The sequence below is a fragment of the Zea mays genome, chromosome 10 (assembly GCF_902167145.1).
Source record: "Zea mays cultivar B73 chromosome 10, Zm-B73-REFERENCE-NAM-5.0, whole genome shotgun sequence".
Lineage (NCBI taxonomy): Eukaryota > Viridiplantae > Streptophyta > Magnoliopsida > Poales > Poaceae > Zea > Zea mays.
The window spans coordinates 79,955,591-79,975,001 of NC_050105.1; the positions used below are offsets into that span (position 1 = coordinate 79,955,591).

The 19,411-nt window shown below is 43.5% G+C and overlaps 1 protein-coding gene, 1 long non-coding RNA gene and 1 pseudogene across 2 annotated transcripts; 1 reads left to right on the forward strand and 2 right to left on the reverse strand.

Moving 5' to 3' along the window:
* Positions 1-3,337: 3,337 nt before the first annotated feature.
* On the reverse strand, positions 3,338-3,844 carry LOC103641271 (uncharacterized; annotated as a pseudogene).
* A 10,240-nt stretch (positions 3,845-14,084) lies between these two features.
* On the reverse strand, positions 14,085-15,136 carry LOC118473559 (uncharacterized). Its single transcript, XM_035963400.1, has one exon. It carries the CDS (start codon positions 15,128-15,130, stop codon positions 14,591-14,593), a length of 540 nt encoding a protein of 179 aa, XP_035819293.1. The 5' UTR covers positions 15,131-15,136; the 3' UTR covers positions 14,085-14,590.
* On the forward strand, positions 14,115-18,197 carry LOC113664108 (uncharacterized). The gene is made up of 3 exons (NR_159975.1): positions 14,115-15,136; positions 16,753-16,916; positions 17,943-18,197. It is a non-coding gene; the product is annotated as an uncharacterized lncRNA (long non-coding RNA).
* The last annotated feature ends 1,214 nt before the right edge of the window (positions 18,198-19,411 follow it).

Genomic DNA, 19,411 nt, shown 5'->3' on the forward strand with positions numbered 1-19,411 from the left:
AGGTCCCTATTACTAAGATAGAACATACCATCCTTACCTTGTGAAAAGAATAAGCATGCGAAGATCCCTATTACTAAGATAGAACAATAAAATAGCTTGGGAATCTTCGCCAGAAACCATTTGCAGATCTTTATTTTCCACCTCTTGGTTTCGCGTTAGCTCATTGATTTTATGCCTGTGCATCATTTCTTGATTTAAAACTGACATACACTGGGAGCAAACTCATTAGTACATATTTAATTGCTTTGTCCATTAATCACCAAAACCCTCAAGATGTTGATTGCACTTACACCATGGCTAGACACGACACGACCGGATAGGTCTCAGTCGGCTAAGCTTTAGTCGGCCAAACCTCCCTCAAGCTAAATTCAGTCAGCTAGATGTCGTTTAGCGAAAAACTCGATTTGCTCACAATCAGACCAATAAAATGATCCTTTGAAGAAAAGATCTCGGAGACCATCGAGTTGATTGTTGCTCAACTCAAGCTTGAGGGCTACATCCATTGGATGCACCTACAGCATGGGAAAAGAAGATGCAGTCAAAGACAATCAAATAATAGAGTTCATTCTTGGAGTTTTGAGCCTATTGTCCTCGAAAATTTTCTTGAGCCTTGGGGGCTTATGGGAGATAGATATCCCATGGGCCACTAAGGCACCCATACATTCCTTCGGTCGCCTGAGAGGCCCGTGATAAGTCGTCCAATAGGGCGCACAATGGGCCTCGCCTGGGCAGGACAAAAACTAACCGAAGTTATGGTGCGCGGGATAGTTAAAAATCTCGAAGGGTACTGCACGGGTATACCGGTGGTGCGCGTGTCCCACAGAGGGATCACCTCGTGTGTCCCGCGGAGGGATCACCTGAACTCTGAAGACGCATCCCGAGCATGGTCGAGGGCCGGATCATTCAGATGATAACCAAGCACCGAAAGAATTGGAATACTTGTAGCAACAGGAAGTAGACTCGAGTGGACTCAATGATCTATAAAGGGATATCTCTTCAGTCAGCTATATAAGGTTCCAGAGGTACCCCTACAAGAAAGAGAGAACACTCCATTAAATTGATAGGCAACTTCATCTTCCACCTCCCACAATCACTTGTAATCTTCAAACTCAGAGGAATCCAATACTCAGCACCACACAGTACGTAGGGTAATACGCACTTGCGCAACCCGAACCTGTATAAATCCCCTGTGTTCCGACGTTCCCCTACACATATCATCGAGTAGCAATCGACGTTGTCGTCCTTCCAAAAGCTCTACGTGGGTTACCCCGTGGTGCGCTGTCGGCACTAAACACCGGTAGTGTGCGCGTACAAGGAACAAAGTCCTCATAGAACTCGAGGAAGATGGTTCTAACGACCGGATCAGAAAATCAGCACACAAATAAAAAAGATTTTTGATATATTTTTATTTAAATTTCAAATTAGAATTTCTGAACAATCAAACATACATGAATGCATTACACTAGCTCACACTTAGTTTTTAATTACTTAGTGCACTCTAGGCGATAGAACCAGCCATTCATGAATACGTCGCCCTTTTCCCTGGCACAACTGTCGAGGTGGTCGAGGGATGGGTGGTGACTGGGGAGGGGAGGGGAGGAGAGGTGGCGATGGGGTGTAGGGGCAACACGTAGATTCGTGTCGTGATGGGGGTAAGCGGTAGACGACAGTACCTAGGACGAGGGCGGGGTGCGGTGTCGAGGCCGGGGAGAACGGGCCAGGCAAGAGGACGCCAGAGGCAGTGGCGGATGCGGTGAGCGCAAGGGGGATCACGAGCGGGGGGGGCACGGTATCACTGTGCACGGCTACAATTGATGCTTAATAGGTGGTAGAGATTTTGTTAATTATATATAAAAGTGGAGCTTTAATTTAAGATCTGGTGACGTATATTGTGAACAACAAAATTATTTGTTTTTAAAAAAAATATAGGATCACTATTTTCTAATAGAGTAGAGAATGTACGTAATGATTAGTGTAGAAAAAAATAATTTTATGATGATTTTTAATCTTGAATACGATGTCTTTTATGGCCTCATTGAATTTTGAAAACAATTCAACCTATATACAAATCAGGTTTTAGGCTAACTGCAACGCTGCCCCCTTGGCAGCCCCCTCCCCTTGCATGGCGCCTGTAGGGGGCACTCTACGGCCGCAGCGGTGCCCCCTACAACGCCCCCTACGCGTCGGCCCCCTTCTCTCTCCCCAGATATATCGTGTCACTGTTCATCCCCAAACACTGTGTTGTGGGTCCACGAGTAATTGTTAGTAGATAAAAAATTGATAGTTGATATAGAAAATGATAGTTTATAGTTGTAGTGGGGTATATGGGGGTATTTAGGGGGAACCGCTGTGGGAGATGAAGAAATAGGGGAAAATAGGGGGAAAAGTGATATAGGGGGAAAAATTTAGGGATAACGGTTGCGAATAGCTTTAGAAGCAAGGGATCGAACAAACAGAGGGAATACATTTCCATATTATTGGCATCTTAATTATAAAGATTATTTTGAGTTTTGACGTGTAAAACAAATTTACAAAGTTTGTAAATTTGAAGAAGAAATAAAGAAAGAAATACAAAGTTTGTAAATAAAAAACATGCATGGTTGTTTTGACGTACAAGCACACGTACATGGTTGTTTTTACGTCATGTACACGCAGAACGGGCAATACATACACAGCACACACATGCATGGTCTGTTCACGTACGTAGACGCAAGATAGATAGTAGATCGATCACCATTTCAAGATATATCTATCTTTTCACGTAGATAGATAGTAGATCGAAATTCTGTTATCTGGAAAAGGTGTATATAAAGACCTAGCTAGCTAGCTGCCTGTGTCCGTGCAAAACTATCACGCGCAGGCGCACATAGACGCAAGAAGCTAGCCGATCCACCATCACCTGCATCGTCCGGCGACGAGAGAACGTACGCTAGCCGGCCGGCCGATACACCATCACCACCTGGAGATCGGAGATCGGTGGCATATGGCCGCCAACGATCACGTCTTCCGGGCCACCAACGAGGCGTCCGTCGCCCTCCTGCGTGACCTCCGCGCCGGAACCGTCGACCCGAGATTCAAAGCCTTCATCCACCACGCGGACGTTTACACCGCTGTCCCTGAGGAGCTGGTCGCCGACCTGGAGCCGGTGCCGGGCACCGACGTGACGGAGGACGGGTACAACAGGCAGTGGTATATATACTGTCCGAAGCGATACAAGAACGGCGAGGGAAGGACCAGCGGGCACAGGCTGCGCGCGGTGGAGACAGCCGGGACGTGCTGGCACTCGGAGACTGGCCCGAAGCCCATGGAGGGCTTGCCCGGCGCCACGTTCTGCAGCCTATCCTACGGCCACAAGGAGAAGGAGGGGACGTCGGGTCGGCATCGCTTCCACCGAATGGGATGGAGGATGTTCGAGTACGACGACACCCAGGGCGGCGGCGGCGACCACGTGCTGTGCAAGGTGCACCGTTCGTCCTCGTCTCTGGCCAAGAACAAGTCCAAGGCCAAGAGGACGGCGACAGGCGATCACCCCGAGGCGCCGCCAACCAAGGTGATCCACGACGTGCAGGACCCCGCCGGCGCCATCTTCACTGGTGCTTACCCGACGATGGATGATCCCCTGATGGTCGGAGGCGAGGAGGCATCAGAGGCGGACTTGGGCAAGTTCAACGTCGGTGACTTGCTCATCAACATCGACAATGTCGATTGGAAAGCTTTGCTAGACTATGTCGATGGGGAGCACCAGCAGCAACAACCATGCGCTGAGCCGGCCAAGCAGAGCAGTGACGTGCAGGTGCATGTGGACCCCGCCGCCACCTTCATGTCCTCCAATGTTCATGGTCATGAACAAGGCGGGGATTCCATGATGGTCGGAGGCGAGGAAGAACAGCGTCGACTCATTGAGGAGGGGTTCAACGTCGACGACTTGTTCGACGTCAACAATGTCGATTGGAAAGCTTTGCTAGAGATGCTAGAAGACGATGAGGAGCAGGGGCTGCCGCTGCAGCAGCAGCCACGCGCTGAGCCGGCGGTCGAGCAGAGCCAGAGCAGCAGGATCGAGGACCCATCCGTGCCGCCCGTTTGAACATTATTCGTCAGCTCTAGTGTAGCGTCAAGATCAGAACAAATTTAGACAAGTGGTCTAAAATTAATCATCTTCAGGCAACGGACCCGAAGAATGTTTGATGCTTAATACTAGATGTAATGTAACAGTAGTTCGTTGGAGTCACAAGCTCGTCCAATTTTGACGTGGTTTGAGCACCACAATCACATGCTTTCTGAATTCTAATCACTCATAGCGCTCTCTGCTTGCTCATAATTTCATGGAGCACAAGGGGTAAACCAGTCAAGGTCTCTGGATTGCACAGTTAGAAAAAAACAATCTCCAGATTGCATCTTCTAGTGTAGCGTCAAGATCAGAACGAATTTAGAATGGAGTTGAGGCAGCGCTTGAAATTTTTCTCTTTGTGCAGCCATTTCCTCGATTAATCTTCACACAAGTGGTCTAAAATTAAACATAGAAAATAGAAAGGAAATCATTTATTTCAATCTTACGTCAGACTAGTTAGGAAAGATGAATACACAAGACATTCAAACATTTTAAAATGTTAACCGAACATTAGTAGTGCCAAAATAAAAATGTTACATAAGACATTCACGTTGTTGCCGTGTAATACCCTAAAATTTGGAAGGAATAAAGGAGTGTTTTAACTATGTGATTAGGAGAAATTCTTGTTTATTTAATTCCATGCGTATGAGTTATTTGTTTAATCAAATTAATAAATTAAAAATAAGAATTTCATCATGCTGGATTCATTGCCTGCTGCATTTATATTTGAATTCATGAATCATAACCAGATTTGATTTTAGAAATTCAAAATAAGAATTTTAAAAGGAATTAGAAATGGAAAACAAAAAAAGAAAAAGGAAAAAAGAGAAACAACTTGACCGTTGTTGGGCCAAAACCCTCAGCCAAACCCAATCGTGGGCTCATGTGCCGACAAGTGGGCCCCGCTAGGCAAACGTCGAGTCGTTGAAGCCATCCATGCCCTCGAGACCAGTCACCGACACCACATGCCCACTCGTCAGTCTCACATTTCACCACACGTTGTCTTCACGCGCGCACATCACTACTGATGGGCCGCGATATTAGCCGCACGACAAGATTTCACACGCACACACCAGAATCACTGGCATGTGGGGCCATGGTGCGAGAACCGCATTGGCGGGCCCAGGATTTAGAGGGTGGGTATTCGAATTTTTTTGTAGAATGATTTTTTGGAAGATTAAAACATGTCTATCGATATATATAATTAATTATATATGTATAACCTATAATTAAGCACACACTTTATGGTCAAAACCGATTCAATAACTAGTCTACTAAACTCAAATTTCATGAAACTGTTTCAAAAAATTTAAATCGAAATGCATCTGTTTGTTGTTGCTCGGTTGCTGGCTGGCTGCTTGTCCTCTTTGGCATTTTCCAATCGCTAATGCCCCACCTACAGCCTAGTACTGTGTAAGGAGCAAAGCAGGGAAGGTCAAGGTCGGGTTGCCACTGGCTTGGTGGGCTTGGACATTGGCACGATGGGACCTTGCCCCCTGGCTATCTGTTGTAGCACACGGTGACACCCTGACTACGGTGGATTGAAGCCTCGGACGATGCAACAACGAGGCAGATGCAACACAATGACAGTTAGTCGGTCAAGTATAGGTACCTAGCTGCACTGCAGAGCCACAATGGTGCAACAGAGGTGCTGGTGTCTCCATGGCATGTGGGACTGCAAGACGTGGCTAGCGCATCTGATGGCTCTGCCATGGTGCGACTACAATAGGGTTTGGGGTTTTTTGCCGTGAGGTACTGAGGTGGTGAAAGTCGCCTAGAGGGGGGTGAATAGGGCGAAACTGAAATTCTTAAAAATAATCACAACTACAAGCCGGGTTAGCGTTAGAAATATAATTGAGTCCGCGAGAGAGGGTGAAAAACAAATCGCAAGCGAATAAGGAGTGAGACACGTGGATTTGTTTTACCGAGGTTCGGTTCTCGCAAACCTACTCCCCGTTGAGGTGGTCACAAAGACCGGGTCTCTTTCAACCCTTTCCCTCTCTCAAACGGTCCCTCGTACCGAGTGAGCTTTCTCTTCTCAAATGCTTGGAACACAAAGTTCCCACAAGGACCACCACAAGATTGGTGTCTCTTGCCTCAATTACAAGTGAGTTTGATCGCAATAAAGAATCAAGAAAGAAGAAAGCAATCCAAGTGCAAGAGCTCGAAAGAACACAAGCAAATCTCTCTCTCTAATCACTAGGGCGTTGTGTGGAGTTTGGAGAGGATTTGATCACTTGGGTGTGTCTAGAATTGAATGCTAGAGCTCTTGTAAGTAGTTGAAGTGGGAAAACTTGGATGACTTGAATGTGGGGTGGTTGGGGGTATTTATAGCCCCAACCACCAAACTAGCCGTTTGGTGGTGGCTGACTGTCGTATGGCACACCGTACAGTTCGGTGCACACCGGACATGTCCGGTGCGCCAGCCACGTCACCAGGCCATTGGGATTCGACCGTTGGAGCTTCTGACTTCTGGGCCCGCCTGGCTGTCCGGTGTACACCGGACAAGTACTGTAGATTGTCTGGTGCACCGTCTCGCGCGTGCCTGACTTCTGCGCGCTTCTGGCGCGCATTAAATGCGCCTACAGGTGACCGTTGGCGCGAAGTAGTCGTTGCTCTGCTGGTTCACCGGACAGTCCGGTGAATTATAGCGGAGCAATTTCCCGAGGCTGGCGAGTTCCAGAGCCGCTCTTCCCTGGGGCACCGGACACTGTCCGGTGTACACCGGACAGTCCGGTGAATTATAGCGGAGCGCCTCTAGATTTTCCCGAAGGTGATGAGTTTGACTTGGAGTCCTCTGGTGCACCGGACACTGTCCGGTGGCACACCGAACAGTCCGGTGCGCCAGACCAGAGGTGCCTTCGGTTATCCCTTGCTCTCTTTGTTGAACCCCATACTTGGTCTTTTTATTGGCTAAGTGTGAACCTTTGACACCTGTATAACTTAAACACTAGAGCAAACTAGTTAGTCCATTTATTTGTGTTGGACAATTCAACCACCAAAATCAATTAGGAACTAGGTGTAAGCCTAATTCCCTTTCAATCTCCCCCTTTTTGGTGATTCATGCCAACACAAACCAAAGCAAGTATAGAAGTGCATAATTGAACTAGTTTGCATAATGTAAGTGTAAAGGTTGCTTGGAATTGAGCCAATATAAATACTTATAAGACATGCATGGATTGTTTCTTCAATTTTTAACATTTTGGACCACGCTTGCACCACATGTTTTGTTTTTGCAAATTATTTTGTAAATTCTTTTCAAAGTCCTTTTGCAAATAGTCAAAGGTAAATGAATAAGATTTTGTGAAGCATTTTCAAGATTTGAAATTTTCTCCCCTGTTTCAAATGCTTTTCCTATGACTAAACAAAACTCCCCCTAAATGAAATCCTCCTCTTAGTGTTCAAGAGGGTTTTGATATATCAATTTTGAAATACTATTTTTCCCCTTTTGAACACAATAAGATACTAATTTGAAATTTATCAATTGAGAATACTACCAATTGAAAAACTCGTTTTAAAATTAGGTGGTGGTGCGGTCCTTTTGCTTTGGGCTAATACTTTCTCCCCCTTTGGCATGAATCGCCAAAAACGGAGTCATTAGAGCCCTTGAATTACTCTCTCCCCCTTTGGTCATAAATAAATGAGTGAAGATTATACCAAAGACGAAGAGTGATCTCTCCCCCAAAGATGGAGAGTTGCTCGGAGCGACGGCGAAGGATGAGTTACGGAGTGGAAGCCTTTGTCTTCGCCGAAGACTCCAATTCCCTTTCAATACACCTATGACTTGGTTTGAAATAGACTTGAAAACACATTAGTTATAGCATATGAAAGATACATGATCAAAGGTATATAAATGAGCTATGTGTGCAAATCAACAAAAGAAGTTTCTAGAATCAAGAATATTTAGCTCATGCCTAAGTTTGTTAAAAGTTTGTTCATCAAGAGGCTTGGTAAAGATATCGGCTAATTGATCTTTAGTGTTAATATATGAAATCTCGATATCTCCCTTTTGTTGGTGATCCCTTAAAAAGTGATACCAAATGGCTATGTGTTTAGTGCGGCTATGTTCAACGGGATTATCCGCCATGCGGATTGCACTCTCATTATCACATAGAAGAGGAACTTCAGTTAATTTGTAACCGTAGTCCCTAAGGGTTTGCCTCATCCAAAGTAGTTGCGCGCAACAATGGCCTGCGACAATGTACTCGGCTTCGGCGGTAGAAAGAGCTATGGAATTTTGCTTCTTTGAAGCCCAAGACACCAAGGATCTTCCCAAGAGATGGCAAGTCCCCGATGTGCTCTTTCTATTAATTTTACACCCCGCCCAATCGGCATCCGAATAACCAATTAAATCAAAAGTGGATCCCCTAGGATACCAAAGCCCAAACATAGGAGTATAAACCAAATATCTCAAGATTTGTTTTACGGCCGCAAGGTGAGCTTACTTAGGGTCAGCTTGGAATCTTGCACATATGCATACGGAAAGCATAATATTCGGTCGAGATGCACATAAGTAGAGTAAAGATCCTATCATCGACCGGTATACCTTTTGATCGACGGATTTACCTCCCTCGTCGAGGTCGAGATGCCCATTGGTTCCCATGGGTGTCTTGATGGGTTTGGCATCCTTCATTCCAAACTTGCTTAGAATATCTTGAGTATACTTCGTTTGGCTTAGGAAGGTGCCCTCTTGGAGTTGCTTCACTTGAAATCCTAAGAAATACTTCAACTCCCCCATCATAGACATCTCGAATTTTTGTGTCATGATCCTACTAAATTCTTCACATGTAGACTCGTTAGTAGACCCAAATATGATATCATCAACATAAATTTGGCATACAAACAAGTCTTTTTCAAGAGTTTTAGTGAAGAGTGTAGGATCGGCTTTTCCAACTTTGAAGCCATTTGTGATAAGGAAATCTCTAAGGAATTCATACCATGCTCTTGGGGCTTGCTTAAGCCCATAAAGCGCCTTAGAGAGTTTATACACATGGTTAGGGTACTCACTATCTTCAAAGCCGGGAGGTTGCTCAACATAGACCTCTTCCTTGATTGGTCCATTGAGGAAGGCACTCTTCATGTCCATTTGATAAAGCTTGAAGCCATGGTAAGTAGCATAGGCCAATAATATACGAATTGACTCAAGCCTAGCTACGGGTGCATAGGATTTCACCGAAATCCAAACCTTCGACTTGAGAGTATCCTTTGGCCACAAGTCAAGCTTTGTTCCTTGTCACCACACCATGCTCATCTTGCTTGTTGCGGAAGACCCATTTGGTTCCTACAACATTTTGATTAGGACGTGGAACCAAATGCCATACCTCATTCCTGGTGAAATTGTTGAGCTCCTCTTGCATCGCCACCACCCAATCCGAATCTTGAAGTGCTTCCTCTACCCTGTGTGGATCAATAGAGGAAACAAAAGAGTAATGCTCACAAAAATGTGCAACACGAGATCTCGTGGTTACCCCCTTATGAATGTCGCCGAGGATGGTGTCGACGGGGTGATCTCGTTGGATTGCTTGGTGGACTCTTGGGTGTGGTGGTCTTTGTTCTTCATCCTCCTTGTCTTGATCATTTGCATCTCCCCCTTGATCATTGCCGTCATCTTGAGGTGGCTTATTTGCTTGATCTTCTACTTCATCAACTTGAGCTTCATCCTCATTTTGAGTTGGTGGAGATGCTTGAGTGGAGGAGGATGGTTGATCTTGTGTATTTGGAGGCTCTTCGGATTCCTTAGGACACACATCCCCAATGGACATGTTCCTTAGCGCGATGCACGGAGCCTCTTCATCACCTATCTCATCAAGATCAACTTGCTCTACTTGGGAGCCGTTAGTCTCATCAAACACAACGTCACAAGAAACTTCAACTTGTCCGGAGGACTTGTTAAAGACTCTATATGCCCTTGTGTTTGAATCATATCCTAGTAAAAAGCCTTCTACTGTCTTAGGAGCAAATTTAGATTTTCTACCTCTTTTAATAAGAATAAAGCATTTGCTACCAAAGACTCTAAAATATGAAATATTGGGCTTTTTACCGGTTAGGAGTTCATAAGATGTCTTCTTGAGGATTCGGTGTAGATATAACCGGTTGATGGCGTAGCAGGCGGTGTTGACTGCCTCGGCCCAAAACCGATCCGAAGTCTTATACTCATCAAGCATGGTTCTTGCCATGTCCAATAGAGTTCTATTCTTCCTTTCCACTACACCATTTTGTTGTGGGGTGTAGGGAGAAGAGAACTCATGCTTGATGCCCTCCTCCTCAAGGAAGCCTTCAATTTGTGAGTTCTTGAACTCCGTCCCATTGTCGCTTCTAATTTTCTTGATCCTTAAGCCGAACTCATTTTGAGCCCGTCTCAAGAATCCTTTTAAGGTCTCTTGGGTGTGAGATTTTTCCTGCAAAAAGAACACCCAAGTGAAGCGAGAATAATCATCCACAATAACTAGACAGTACTTACTCCCGCCGATGCTTATGTAAGCGATCGGGTCGAATAGATCCATGTGTAGGAGCTCCAATGGCCTGTCGGTCGTCATGATGTTCTTGTGTGGATGATGGGCACCAACTTGCTTTCCTGCTTGGCATGCTCTACAAACCCTGTCTTTCTCAAAATGAACATTTGTTAATCCTAAAATGTGCTCTCCCTTTAGAAGCTTATGAAGATTCTTCATCCCAACATGTGCTAGTCGGCGATGCCAGAGCCAGCCCATGTTAGTCTTAGCAATTAAGCAAGTGTTGAGTTCAGCTCTATCAAAATTCACTAAGTATAGCTGACCCTCTAACACTCCCTTAAATGATATTGAATCATCACTTCTTCTAAAGACAGTGACACCTACATCAGTGAATAAACAGTTGTAGCCCATTTTGCATAATTGAGATACAGAAAGCAAATTGTAATCTAAAGAATCTACAAGAAAAACATTGGAAATAGAATGGTCAGGTGATATAGCAATTTTACCAAGACCTTTGACCAAACCTTGATTTCCATCCCCGAATGTAATAGCTCGTTGGGGATCTTGATTTTTCTCATAGGAGGAGAACATTTTCTTCTCCCTTGTCATGTGGTTTGTGCACCCGCTGTCGATAATCCAACTTGAGCCCTCGGATGCATAAACCTACAAAACAAGTTTAGTTCTTGACTTTAGGTACCCAAATGGTTTTGGGTCCTTTGGCATTAGACACAAGAACTTTGGGTACCCAAACACAAGTCTTTGACCCCTTGTGCTTGCCCCCAACATATTTGGCAACTACCTTGCCGGATTTGTTAGTCAAAACATAGGATGCATCAAAAGTTTTAAATGAGATGTCATGGTCATTTGATGCACTAGGAGTTTTCTTCTTAGGCAACTTAACATGGGATTGTTGCCTAGAACTAGATGTCTCACTCTTATACATAAAAGCATGATTAGGACCAGAGTGAGACTTCCTAGAGTGAATTCTCCTAATTTTGCTCTCAGGATAACCGGCAGGGTACAAAATGTGTCCCTCGTTATCCTGAGGCATGGGAGCCTTGCCCTTAACAAAATTAGACAATTTCTTAGGAGGGGCATTAATTTTGACATTGCCTCCCTATTGGAAGCCAATGCCATCCTTAATACCAGGGCGTCTCCCACTATAAAGCATACTACGAGCAAATTTAAATTTTTCATTTTCAATTTCATGCTCGGCAATTTTAGCATCTAGTTTTGCTATATGATCATTTTGTTGTTTAATTAAAGCCATGTGATCATGTATAGCATTAACATCAACATCTCTACATCTAGTACAAATAGAAGTGTGCTCAATGGTAGATGTAGAGGGTTTGCAAGATTTTAATTCTACAACCTTAGCATGCAATATATTATTCTTAGTTCTAAGGTCGGAAATAGTAGCATTGCAAACATCAAAATCTTTAGCCTTAGCAAGCAATTTTTCATTTTCAATCCTAAGGCTAGCAAGAGACATGTTTAATTCTTCAATCTTAGCAAGCAAATCATCATTATCATTTCTAAGATTGGGAATTGAAACATTACAAGCAATAGAATCAACCTTAGCTAACAAATTAGAATTCTCATTTCTAAGGTTGTCTATAGTCTCATGGCAAGTGCTTAGCTCACTAGATAATTTTTCATATTTTTCAACTTCTATAGCATAAGCATTTTTAACCTTAACATGCTTTTTGTTTTCCTTGATTAGGAAGTCCTCTTGGGTGTCCAAGAGGCCATCCTTCTCATGGATGGTACTAATTAATTCATTTAACTTTTCTTTTTGTTGCATGTTTAGGTTGGCAAAAAGAGTGCGTAAGTTATCTTCCTCATCACTAGCATTTTCATCACTAGAAGACTCATATCTAGTGGAGGATTTAGATTTAACCTTCTTCTTTTTGCCATCCTTTGCCATGAGGCACTTGTGGCCGACGTTGGGGAAGAGAAGTCCCTTGGTGACGGCGATGTTGGCGGCGTCCTTGTCGTCGGAGGAGTCGCTAGAGCTTTCGTCGGAGTCCCACTCCCGACAAACATGGGCATCGCCGCCCTTCTTATTGTAGTACCTCTTCTTCTCCTTTCTTCTCCCCTTCTTGTTGTCGCCCTTGTCACTGTCACTAGATATGGGACATTTTGCAATAAAATGACCGGGCTTACCACATTTGTAACACACTTTCTTGGAGCGGGGTTTGTAGTCCTTCCCCCTCCTTTGTTTGAGGATTTGGCGGAAGCTCTTGATGACGAGCGCCATTTCCTCATTGTCGAGCTTGGAGGCGTCGATTGGTTGTCTACTTGGTGTAGACTCCTTTTCCTCCGTTGCCTTGAATGCAACCGGTTGAGCTTCGGACGTGGAGGGACCGTCAAGCTCGTTGATCTTCCGTGAGCCCTTGATCATAAATTCAAAGCTCACAAAATTCCCGATTACTTCCTCAGGAGTCATTAGTGTATATCTTGGATTACCACGAATTAATTGTACTTGAGTAGGGTTAAGGAAAATAAGAGATCTTATGTAACACCCCAGGTGTTTATCGTCTACTCGACCACGAGTGCGGACATTAACACGTGATAGCTGTGAATGTAAAAGTCACTAAATTTTAATCATCCTCGTCTATCACGATTTCGATATCGTGCCTGTCTCCATCTGTCTAAATGTTCTTAATTTATTCTGCAAAAAAAATTTAGACTTAAGTAATTTTCGGAACACCGAATCCAATATCGTTTGGGTTGAGCCATCGACGTCTTGCCCAAACTCTAATCCTTGAAATCGAATTTGGTTCCTTAAATTTCGTTTGAAATTCTTTCATGTTTGTGTTGCACGTGTCTCTTGGTGGCCCGACATTGTGACGCGTGTGGCGGGCGCAACCCTGTGTGTGACAACACACAACTTCTCATTTACGTGAAAGACATGTATCGTCTCCACGGAGGTCCCCGTGTGCACCTTATCTCTCTACCACTATCCCTTTTGTTTATCCAAATCGGCCACCGATTCAACTCTTCACTACGTGTCGCGCTTTCCGTCACTCCGCTGTCGCATGTCCGATGTGCTAGCGAGTGTAAAATTTGGGTATCGATTGATTCCATAAATCTGGACTGCACGTGTTATTCGAGGAAAACACACACAAAGTAGATAATTGAGGTTGGTTTCATCCTGCACGCTATTTATGGCAGCGAAATCCAAGTATTTGGTGGCGTGCGAATTTATTTGATCTCAGATAAATCAATGAAACAATACCATCTTGTCCCAGGTAAATTAAGCGGATCTCGACAACTAAAGTTTTTGGTGCAAAATAATTTCGTCTCCCTCGTCTACTGAGAAATCGCGTTTGAGGATTTATAATTGAAATTTATTCGTCCAGTAAATTATCTGCTCTAAATTAAATCAAGCGCAGTCTGTACTAGTTTGACTGGTATCTTTTGTTTCGTTCGGTTACATCTCGCGCAGACCTAATCTGTGAACTAAATTATCTGTGTAGTCTTTTGTAACAAAAATTGGAGAAAATAAAAAAAAAATCTGAATTTCTTTTCTCCCTTCCACCGCCTAAACCCTCTGACTTATCCCCTTCGTGAAGCCACCATTCGTGGTGCCGATCTCATCCACCTCATGCCCAGAAATTTCCGGAATTCTTCCACGTACTCAATTTCTGGAACCTCCCGTACGTCCTCATCACCTGCACAAGCCGACGCTTGTTCTCATCCTCTAGCTGCCGCCCTTGCTTTCCATGGCGGCGCTTCCTGCTGCTGGCAACAGCACCGACCGCCCTCCCTGCTCGCCGTTCCTATTCTCTGGCGCTCGCCCCTGCCCCAGCCATGGACGCCGTCGACCTCGACTTCCTCTGGCCGCGGCATCCGTCCTGCTCCCCGCTCCATCCATTTCTCCCTCCTATGGCGCACTCCTTCCCCTAGTCGCCCATGGCCGCGCCCTCTGCTCCTCCCCCTGGCGTCTCCTTCTCTGGTTACAGCTGTGGAACAGCAGCTGCCCTTGTCCCTCCCTGGCTCTAGCTCTCCAAGCCGATGCTGCTCGCTACCCCTCTCCAAGCTGACGCCCCAACCATGGCACTCTCTGCTCCTCCAAGCCGGCGACCCCTCCTCTCTGGTTCAGCGCAGGGGACTCCCTCCATGGCTGGCGCCCCTGATGGCCGGACCTCCACCTCGCCATTGCCGGTTGCTCCTGCACTAGATTATCTTCAAGCCCGGTCACGGTATAGCAGCAACAACCATGAAACCCCATCGTGTCGCGCCCTCGACGTGTTCGACAGAATATCGCAGCAAGCAGTGCCCTCCCCTTTTCTGCAGCAAGTGGATGCCCCCAGCCCCTCCCTTGTTCCCATGGCCGACCACCTCTGCTGCTCCCATGGTGATTTCTAAATTCCTTTGTTGTTTTACTAGTTCTTATTAATACCCTGCTGATGTGAGGTTTTATGTGTGTTGATGTGTGCGATATGGAGTAAAATCCTTGGAGAATTAGGTGGAGAAGAAGGTTAAGTTCAACGCTCCTTAGGTGTTCGATGGTATGCTCGAACTGGTGGCCGTCTTCGTTCTTGTTGAAATCGAGTCGGAGCATGATGTGGTGAGCCAAGTCATTTCTCCGACTACTTAGTTAATGAATGATTTGGTTATATAATTATTGTTGTAATGGTATTTGATGTGATGAAATGTTTTAGTTGTGTGCGATAATATGGTTGCCGTTCGAATGGAAAGTAGAATTAATCTATATATGTAATTCGAAAGTGCCAAGCACATGATAATTATAGGAGTAAACTGAATATTTGCTGTTTGGACTTGCTGTTTGGACTGTGTTTAGTTTTAGTATGCAGGTAGTTTAGTGAAATAAATCATGTTTTCTGTGAAAGTGTTATATATAAAAGTTGTAGATAATTTCTTTATCTTGCTTGTGCTAAAATTTCATGACCATAGGTCTAGTAGTTTAGAAGTTATGATTTTTCGAAGTCCAGTTTCAGAATCTGTCCAGATTCTGTACTGATTTCGAAAATGACCTTGTTTGTCCAAGTTAAACTGAGAATCAGCTCTTAGTAATTATAGGAGAATTATAGTACTTTTCTTAAGCCTTCCAACAAATTTTGGATCATCCTTTTTGGTGGTCTAGAAGTCAGGTTATGGCTGTTTGAAATGTGATGTTTGAAGCTGTCAAAATCTGGACAACAATGCTTGTTTGTATTAACTGACTTCGATACACATTGAATTACCTTGAGATGTTTATAAATAAGTTGTAGACAATTTTACTAGCTTTCTAAAAAGTCTAGAATCACCTGATTTGGGTGCCTGAAACTCTAGTTATGAATTAATGAAGTAAGTAGTCGAATTCTGTCCAAATCTGGACAGAAATTGCGTTTAGTACTGTTTGACATTTTTAAATGTCGAATCTCATTGTGATGATAATACCAAAATTATAGAGGATTTTATAAGCTTTCCAAAAAGTCTTAGTTTACTATTTTTGGATGAATATTGTGTAAGTTATGAATAAAACAGTTAACCACTATGCTGCTGTCTAGAAAATCTGCATGTGTTAAACTGATTTCTTGGTGTCATTTTTGTTTGCCTAGGAAGGATTAGTCAATCCTTGATCCTTGATTGATGAAAACTTGTTGCATATGAAGTGTTTATCCAAATTCTTTGTTATATATGGTCAGTTCATTCTTTCTAAATGTTTGCTTTAGACTTGATTGAATTAAGGAGGAGGTAAATACCTTGATGAATGTAAATGAGTTGCGACTATTTAGATTTGTGTAAGTATGGTGAAATCAGTAATACGAAGTAAAATTAAATTAGTTCTGCATGAGCGATGTGTGGTATAAATAATAATGCAAGAGATAAATGTAGCATTTCAATAATTAGCTGATAAGTCTGTTTAGGCTAATTGTGTTAAATGTGTTAGTTTGCTTCTCTCCATATGTTAGTCCTAGAAGCCAGTTATAGTGAATTTAATCGGATGAATCTTTTGTATTATACTCTACCTAAGTACGATAGGACTTGTATTCGTTTAAAGTTTCTCGATGTTTGGGTTAGAACCCGTGGTCGTCCTTGTTGTACTTAGTCATTTGTTGGCGTCTAGTATTTTCTCACAAGTGTTGCAGCGCCTTGTCATTGTGCTTAATTATTTATTGTGTGTAATATGTTGTGTTATTTTTCCTTATGTTTATACATGTGCATTGTACATCTAATTAGGTACGCTAGTTGAAAATCGTGCGAAGCGAAGGGTGTGGATCAAAACAACTCACAAGACGATGTCGGCCGATGATCCTGAAGCTAGATGAACTAAGCGGGTGTCAGAATAAAAGTTGATCGTCAAGTGGCCATCATCTAACAACACTAACATAGTGTTATCCCAGGCAAGCCCCGGTGCATTTGCCACCTTCCTTGTATTACAAAATTTTATCACTTATATGCTGCATTAGGTAATAGGAGTTGAATGATTAAACACTTGATGCATTACCATCCTTGAAAGATTGATTATCATACCTTGTTACCTATTTTATAAAAACTAGTAATGCTTAGTTATGCTTATAGATTAAGAAAAATGTTTTTGATCTATGACTCATGATTTTTTAAAAAAGAAAAAGGGCTTGGGATGATGGAGGCATCCTCCGCGGGGATGAATTCATCATTCAAGCAGGGTACCTCTGTCAGGTATCAAACTTTGAGAATTTGTTTAAAATGAGACCAGACGTTGAGCTGGACAGGTCGCCCGTCTGTGTCGTTCAAGGACCGTACCGATCGTAGGCCTGTTGATCTAGGACCTTTTAACTGGCCACATACCTCGTCATGGGTAAGCCTGAACCCGGCTACTCCATATGTGAAAAGACAATCGCGCACTGGGAGTGGAGAGATGGCGGGAGTGGCGTGTACCCACCTGGCACGTGGCTGGATGGTGGAGTACCGTACTCTCGGGTGGCGCGGACCGGTTCACGTAGTGGAGGACCCGTGGGAATGGTAGACATATGCAAAGGTTAAGTGCTACATATGTCGTGTGGTTGGAGATCCCCAGCTGGGTATTAATCGATTCGGATCGCCGTTACTTCTCGGATATGAAGACTGGATCGCTGCCCTTCATCGTAGATAACAAGCGAAACAAAAATTTGGATTTTAAAAGCAACCTAGTGTAGGTCAAGTGAATGATCTAGATTAGGAAAATGCTAGATTCAGGCTAGAAGATTCAGTTAATAAACTAACTTGTGAAATAAAACTTGGCTTAAGGACCCACTTCTAGTAAGCTTTTCTGCAAAATGAGTCCTTGAACTTTGATGAGCTTTACCTTGATTCCCAAAAGCCAGCATACCCTTGAGAGTCTTTTCTTTAGTCGGGTAAGTCTTGCTGAGTAATTGCGTACTCAGGGTTTTATTCCCTGTTGTTTTCAGGTTATAATTTTGTTCTGTTGTGGATGGTGCTAAGTGCCGGTGGGCTCGGCCTTCTTATATAAGTATATCCCATCTTTGGCTTCTTTATTGAGGATTGTCACTTAAGCTAGCATGTATTTTAAACCCTATAAGTATTTTATAGATTTTAAATTGTAATTCTTTCGAATCACTTTCTTTTGTAATCACTCCGATAATTGTATAATGTAAACTTATTGTAACATGTAATCATTTTGCAATAAAGAATTTATTTCCGCTACAAATGTTGGTATGTGATTTGTGTTTACTTAATCTTGCGATCCTGGTTGTTCGTGGTTTATCCGGGGTCCTCGGGGCATCGGACAGATCCTGTTAAGTTGTTTGGTGCACACGCATAGCTGTTTGAGGTCTTTGAGACAAGGACAGGTGCATGTGGGCCCGATAACTTGGGAGGTTCTGCCACAGCTGGTATCGGAGCATGATTAAGTATAATACGGTCACATACGTATTTTCAAAACAAAAGTTTTGGTTTTAGAAAACCTATTTTCAACTAAACACATTGTTTGCTTTTGAAAAACAGATTTGAAAAACTATAATGCTAGCGACATCCTTTGTTAAGCCCTATACTAAGGACTATCAGGTGGCTTAGTTGAAAAACCACTAACCCACAACCGGGGGTAATGCATACATGTGTATTGTTATTTTTGAGGCCATTCAGTTTTGAATGGATCGACGCTCAGGTAACGTGAGTTGTGAGAGCATGACTGAACAAACGTCGGTCTAGGGGAGTGCTTAATTGTGGCGCTTGATTATATACATGTTACACATATGTATATATGAAGGCTGCGATGTGGAGTAATTACTTTTCCGGGATTTAGTATCCCATGGATGTGTATGGATATACAGACATGGGAATACTGAGAAGTGTAATGTATTTGCAACGACGCACCTACGCTCAGGTAAGAAGGTGAGTTACCATAATGAGCTGCCCTATGGTTAAAGTGTGGCAGCAGCGCCTATGCGTGGCTCGGCGCTTAATGAGGAGCTGGCCTCCATATAGCAATATATGGAGTATAAACTGTGATAAACTGTTATGTGTGAATTGCATCATTGAGAATTGGGCTGTGATGGAATTTTCTACAGGTACACTAACCTCGAACTCGTATGTGTAGCTGACGACTAGCAATATACCGAGAGAGAACGTGGATATGCCACCGATATAGAACGCTATTGCCACATTATGTTGGCGAAATTCGTGAGGACGAATAGGACAAGCATGCATCCTGATTGTTGCATTGTGTTTGTCGTTTGTGCACAAATATGCTTCTCTCACCTTTATTCTAATAATTGGTGATTGTGAACGAACGTGCTTCCCTCATCTTTATTCCGATAATAAATAATTAGGAAATGTGTGAAGCATGACTGTCCTATAAGCAATTTTTAGTTTTGTTTGTTATGTCCTTTAGACATATGTTTATGTGGCCTGTGTTCTT